Raw genomic sequence first — 7,263 nt, 5'->3', positions numbered from 1 at the left:
ACGATTGCAAACGTTTAAAAGCATGAAACGCATCTGTTGCTTTTAATTGTATGTTGCTATTTAATCTAATTGTTATCATACAAAACAAAATAGATATCCCTTACATAAAACTGATCAAAACTAAATCTATCTTTTCTCATTGTAGACCATGGCTTCTACAAGTAGGTCAGGAAGTCATTGTTGTTCATCCCCTTCCATAACTTCAAACATGGTTACTCCAAGTTGTCAATCTGTTAGTGTTTCCCCAAATGATAACCAAAACCCTTTACCACCAGTAGGTAACTTACCACCAGTAGATAATAGTACCCCTAACTTACTTCCCACTCCAACCCCAACTGAAACACCAAATCCAGATCCTGAATCGGTGGAAGCTACTGTAGGGCTGAGGAAAAGAAAATCAATAGATAAGACCACAAAGGGTAGGAAACAGAGTCGAGTATGGGAGTGTTTTACAAGGCCTTTGCTCCCTGATGGCAAGCCTGACCTACATAATGCACAATGCAACTACTGTAAAGCATTAGTTCTGCTTTAAGTTCAAAGAATGGAACCAGTTCTTGCTGGGCACTTGGAACAAACTGCAAGGTTAACCCTCTATTTGAGAAACCAATTGAGAAAGGGCAAACTATATTAGCTAGGGATAATGTTTCTGGGGCTCCACAATATCATAAATTTAATCAGGGTAGGATAGATTAGAAGCTGTACAAGATGATCATAAGGGATGAACTTCCCTTTAGGCATGTGGAGGGTTGGGTTTAAAGAATTTATACTAGAAGCTCAGCCACAGTGGATTCAACCAAGTAGAAAATTAGTGGCGAAAAGAGTGTGGGAGTTGTACCAATCTGAGAAGGGAAAGATGATGTCGATCTTTGCACAGCATACAAAGAGAGTTAGTGTAACCACTGACACTTGGACATCAATTCAGAACATTAACTACATGGTGGTCCCTGCCCATTTCCTGGACAGCGACTGGAAATTGCACAAAAGGATTATTAACTTTTGTTCAATTACCAGTCACAAAGGGGAAGATATAGGGAGGGTCTTGGAGCAGTGTTTGAGGGAATGGGATATCAATAGGGTGTTCACTATCACAGTGGACAATGCTAGTGCAAATGACCTAGCAGTTGTCTACATGAAAAGAAGGCTGAGGAATATGAACACTTTAAGCTTTGATGGGGACTTCTTACATCTTCGATGTGCATGTCACATCATCAATTTGATTGTCAAGGATGGAATCAAAGAATTAGAGGACGGGATTGATGCAATTTGGCATTATGTCAAGTTTATTAGGTCAAGTTCAAGTCGATTAGACAAGTTTAGGGAGTTTTCTGTTCTTGAGCACTTGAATAAGACTGCAAATGTTCCCCTAGATGTGATCACTAGGTGGAATAGCACTTATTTAAAGCTTGCTGCGGCATTAAAATTTGAGAAAGTGTTTGATAGGATGGGTGATGAAGATGTGCAGTTTAGGCAATATTTTGAGGTGAAAGATACCAAAGGTAGGAAGAGGACAGACCCTCCCATAGAGGCAGATTGGAGAAATGCTCAAGCTTTAGTGCACTTCCTCAAAAAAATTTACGAGACAACACTCAAATTGAGTGCTTGGAAATCAGTTACTGCAAACTTGCAGTTCAAAGAGATGATCAGCCTTCAATGTAAAGTCCCGAACCAGAATTTACTGATTTACTAATCATTAGGACGGTAAACGACATTTACTTTCACTTTTATTGTCATTTCAGCACTTTTAGTGGCCCTAAAAGTTGACTTTTTGTTCGGGTCAAAATTTGAGAAAATGTTCTTCATGAAAGTTGTAGAGGACGTTAAACCGAGTGCGTGGATATGTGGTACGTAAAAATCAGAATTCATATGCGAAAGTTATGCCTTAAAATGTGGAAATTACTGTTCACGGTAACTTTCTATATATATAGAAAGTTACTGTGGTAGATTTCCATTTCTGGAAACCTACCCCGACTTTGTCTCTCTTCCTCTCCCTCTTTCCCCCGCATCGGCCTCTCTCCTTCTCCCCTTTGTTTTTCCGCCGTCCGGCCACCAATCGGCGAGCCCAGGGTGACGGTCGACTCCTCTCTTCCTCTCCTATACGCCTGTGGTCGTGGGTCGTCTTGATTTGGTCGGAGAAGCTCGAATTCAAGCCAAGAAGATTACTGTAGCAGTTTGTTATTTCCGGCGATATATTCCGATTCCGGTCGTCTCCGGCCACCAAACCGGCGTCCAAGGTGCGGTTTTTGCCAAGGATAATTTGCCCCCTAGCCTTGAGCCACGATTTGCAGTGTGGAGGTCGAATCGAAGAAATTTCAAATCCTAGGGTTCTTGAATTTTCTGGAAATCTTTCACGGGCCAAATTGGAGCTCTTCCAGGTAAAATTGGAACTTGTTGTAGTTGAGAAAGAGGTTGGGTTTGTTGAGTAGATGGTGCTGCCAAATTTTGGTGGCCATCGGAGGTGGTTGCCGGTGGCACGTGGGGCCCACGCACTGCCACTGTTGGTGGCGCGTGGAGGCATGTAGGGCAGTGTTTTAATTCCGGTTTTTAGCCCATTAAATTGTATATATGTTGTAGAGCTTGTATGTGAAGTTTGGTGAATTATGGAGGAGTTTGGAATTATTTGTGAATTTCCGAAGTTTGAAGTTTTGTGATTGAATTGTTGGAAATCCGGCCGTTGGATTTCCCTCGTTTTCATTGTGGAATATGTTAATTGAGGAATTGGTGTTGTGGGAGAGATTTGGGTTGAATTTGAGAAGTAATGGAGATAGGGATTTTCAGGTTTCGTTTAGGTTCGTAATTATTTTATTGGATTGCCGTTTACGGAAATATAATTGTGTACAGGGCAATGCCGCGAGTTACGGTTAAATGAAGGAACTCGTTTGCGTGGTCGCCCAATAGTACTGTGAGTGGACTTTTGTTTTAAATAATGATGCATGCATTTATCTTGAAATTATTGATTAATTTAATTATCATTTTATTTATCGAGCATGATATTTTGTCTTGGATTATAATTTGACATTGATTTTTCATGAGTTTCGGATATGAACTTATTATGCTCGGATTTGGATTTATGATTTAATTTCGGAAATGGATTTTGAGCCTTCGATAAGTATCTCCGATATATGACTTTTATTTGAAAGCATGATTTTCGACGAATTATTTCCGAGGTGATTTCCGGAATTATACTACTTGTATTATGTTTCTATTCGTCGATTTGAGATTTTATAAGAGATTTTCGAAATGAGATTTCGATGGAGTTAGTTTTCGATGGAGATTTTATATATATTTATTTATTGATGATGATCTAATTATTCTTTTAGCGTGTGGGACACGCTGTCGATTTATGTGACTTTCTACCAGAATTTCCGGGTACGGTTAGGAATCGTACCCGTGTTTTCTTTATTCGCGGGACTTATGGGGAAGCCTTACTGATTTTCGATTTTCGTATGATTTTAACCCACCATACCTGGGTCGTCATATTTATTGCTAGCTAGCCTATTAGTACTCCTCCCTGCTTACTATGTGTTCGTGGGTGAGTAAGAGCAGAGCATGGGATGCTCCAGAGTGTGGGACACTCCGAGGTGAAACTTCTTCCCCATATTTTATAGTTGCTTGACTAGCGGGGCTAGTCCGATTTTCACTGTAGCCAGCGGGGCTGGTCTTATCTTCTTGAGAAACTAGATTTCGATTTTACGATATAGTTTTCGAGTGTGGTGACTAGCGAGACTAGTCGATTTATCGTTTTGAAATTCTTGGATTTGAAGCTAAATGTGTTTTTCTAATTGTTGCATGCATCGGTTTTTAACGAAATAAATGTGGGAAAGTATGAAATCCTTCTTTTAAATTGTTTATTTTTGTCCACTCACGCTAACGTTTTTCGTCTACTTTCCCCTGGGCCTTTCGGTTTCTAATACCCAGTTTGCAGGCGAATTAGTGGAGGTCGGGCGTATAAGACATTTGAGGCATAGTTATCACTACTTCCGCAGTGTAGGATCCCTTGATCCTTTACTCTTCTTTTTATATCCCTGTGTATAGTAGTATTGCTCTGATAACCTTTGGGATTAGTATTGTTGAGTTTTGTGTTTTGTGAAAGTAGAGTTGTTGGTAATTGGGAGCAGGGTGGCTCCAGGAGTATAAGGTTTGTTTGCTTGAAGTGTTTTTGTGTGTTTTACAGATTTTTGGGTAGTCCATTTTAGAGGTGACTCTGCCGAATTTTTGATAGAGTTATCCCTAAGGTGGGCCCCACAGGGCCACCTCGGATTTCAGGGTGAATTTCGGGGCGGATCCTGTCATTCAAACAGAGATTGATAAGAAGGCAAATGACAATTCTGATGAGGTTTTGCAGAGGGTGGTAGTGGGGATAAAAGCAAAATTTAACAAATATTGGGGCAGATTTGAAACCATGAATCAAATCATGGTGATTGCAAATGTCCTAGACCCTCGCTGGAAACTGCAATATCAGAAAGCAGCATTTTTAAGAGTGGGAGTCAACTCTCCCACCATTGAGAAGATAACTAGGGACTTGAAGAACATTATGTTGAGAATCTATGATGAGTATAGGAGCAGTGAGGGGGGTATAAATCAACCAAACAATCCATATGGTGTTGCAGCAAGGGAGGGGGTTGAGTTTGATGATCTAGAAGATGGACAAGCTGAGATACTTGCTGATCTCATGCAAGAAAGACTCGAAAATGAACATGACATGATATCCAAGAGGTTGACAAGTACCTTGCAGATAGATATGTCAATCCTTTAGTCAAAGGGTTTGATGTTTCACAATGGTGGAGGGTTAACGCAACTGCATATCCTATTCTTTCCAAGCTTGCTAAAGACATTTTTGCAATTCCTTGCTCTACTGTGGCAAGTGAGAATGCATTTAGCTTGGGAAAAAGGGTAGTTGATCCCTTTAGTCTGCACTAGTGATTGGTTGAGATCTGAGCAGCCTAATTTCTATTCATAACCAACAACGGATAAGATGTCCTTGTAGAACGATCTAGAAGAATTGCAGAAAGGTATAATCTAGAAATTTTAGCTTACTTGAATTTTTTATTTTTTATTAATGCATCAACTTATTTCTATGTTGACTTGGCTATTTGTATAATTTTTGTGGTTTTAACATTGAAGAAATTGCTGCTCTGCATTTGGGAGGTGCGAACTCGTCTACGACAACTACTGCTTGAAGATTTGGATGGTGCAAACATCCAGTTCGAAGATAAAGCTGCTGTGCATTTTTTTTTAAGTGTTTGGAGTCTACTTGAAGATTTGGATGCAACTGCTGTGTTTTTTTTTTTTTTTTTTTTTTTTTTTTTTTTTTCTGTTTGTTTAGTCATTGGAATAATCAAATCGCTTGCAGCTTTTTGTTTATTTCAGTTTGAGGTTCTGTAATATTCAATAACTTTTAGACTTGGACATCAGTCACATATGATGTGAGCTTGTAATTTGTGAATGTAGAACTGAAAGAGAAAAAGTGAAAACATCAACTCTAGAACTCACATCTCCATAAGAAGGTGAGGAATAGACTTGATGAACATGTATTATTCAGGAAATTGCAGAGTTAAGTATGAGGTTAAATAGCTTTTATGTATTTGGTAAAAACTGTACAAGAAAAATGGTCTAAAAACACCCCAGAATGGGTGATTGGCCTACATAAATGTTTATCAATATTAGGCCCAATCCTCCTCTTCGGTTGGGCCTGAACCGAGACAAAACCGACCATAATCTCGGTAACCAAAATCTACGGTTACCGATTTTTCCGACACGGTAGTGGTATTGGTTTTCAGCCTACCGATGTGTTTCAGTTGGTACTCGGCTCAAATGAAAAAATACGGTTACCGTACCAAATCCAACCCTAGCTGATTGTGCTCAGAGCGTAAGAGACTCGTTATGCTCTTTGCAAAGAAACTAGGGCAAAGTATTTGATAATAGCCTCAAAAGAAAAAGGAAAAAAAAAAAGAAAAGAGCTGAAGTAATAACAGCTCATCTTTTATTCTATAAGGTAATAACATAAATGGTACCTGAACTTATCTTACATCTTATTAATAGTACCTAAACTTTTATTTTAATCATAATCAGTACCTGAACTTTTCTATTTCATTATGGTACTTCTACCATTTGAGAAACCACCTAGAGCCCACCTTAGGTGGTATAACCACATCATTAAAGCATAATTTTTTTTATATTTCTGTTTTTCTTAATTAATTTTTTTTTTTTACTTTCTTGATTTTATCTTTTAAATCCTTTTTTTTTTTGGCTTTATGATCTTATCTACACGACATCTTCATTAGACGTTGTTTTCTTCTATCTTCGTCTCACCCCTCCTCTCAACCCTAGTTCTCACCTCCTTTTCAATTTGTCAACGTCTTCTCAAGGAGATTAACTTGCTGGTTCGTTCTCTTCTCTTCTCCTCTCACCCCTCTCATCTCCTATTCAATTGATCAATACCTTCTCAATCTTCAGTTTCCTCGCAGGTATTGTTAATAGAACCTTTCCCATTCTAATGGTATGTGGTTAGTTTTGTGTATTTTATTTTTTATTTGTATTAAAACTAACTACCATTAGATTGGGTAGATCTTTTGTCAACGATGCTTGCGAGGAAACCAAAATTAGATTGAGAAGACATTGATCAATTGAAGAGGAGGTGAGAACTAGGGTTGAGAAGAGGGGTGAGAGGAGGAGAGAAGAAAGCTGATAAAGATGTCACGTAGATAAGATCACAAAGCAAAAAAATAGGATTTAAAAGATAAAATCAAAAAAGTAAAAAAAAAAAAAAAAATCATAAATAAGAATAATATAAATATTAAAAAATCAGAAATAATGCTTTGATGATATGGCTATGCCACGTGAACTGCCACCAAAGGTGGGCTCTTAAAGGTGATTCACCGGGAATCCTATCATTCCACATGGCATATGTGACACACAATTTTCATTGGTACACGTCATTTCCTCTTTGTATATTTGTTTTCCGTTATGAACTGATCCTTAACGCCGTCAACCAAAACAATTTTCCCAAAGCTTGGAATTATGAACTAGCTTTGGAAATTCAGCCCTCTCTAACCATGTGCAAATTCGCAAAGCACTTGGGCTGTAAACTGCCAGCAATACTTATATTGTAGACGACGACTTGGGAAATTGGAAGATTTAAACATCTTTTTGATATAATTTGACCTGCAGTGATCGTTCTTGATTTCCTCCTTCCATAAACACAAATCCAAAGCTTCGATGTTATATTTTAGTCACAAATCACAGATCTATAATCTTCGATTTATA

The 7,263-nt window shown here is 38.4% G+C and overlaps 1 protein-coding gene across 1 annotated transcript; it reads left to right on the top strand.

The window, feature by feature from the left end:
• The first annotated feature begins 736 nt into the window (after positions 1-736).
• Positions 737-1,687, top strand: LOC112164189 (zinc finger BED domain-containing protein RICESLEEPER 2-like). The gene has a single exon (XM_024300419.1). The coding sequence runs from the start codon at positions 737-739 to the stop codon at positions 1,685-1,687; it is 951 nt and encodes a 316-aa protein (XP_024156187.1).
• The last annotated feature ends 5,576 nt before the right edge of the window (positions 1,688-7,263 follow it).

The sequence above is a fragment of the Rosa chinensis genome, chromosome 5 (genome assembly GCF_002994745.2).
Source record: "Rosa chinensis cultivar Old Blush chromosome 5, RchiOBHm-V2, whole genome shotgun sequence".
In the NCBI taxonomy this organism is placed as follows: Eukaryota; Viridiplantae; Streptophyta; class Magnoliopsida; order Rosales; family Rosaceae; genus Rosa; species Rosa chinensis.
This window is presented reverse-complemented; position numbering and strand designations above follow the sequence as displayed.

Excerpts from the sequence above, each read along its gene's own strand:
- LOC112164189 (XM_024300419.1), top strand. The coding sequence starts at position 737 with ATGTGGAGGGTTGGGTTTAAAGAATTTATACTAGAAGCTCAGCCACAG.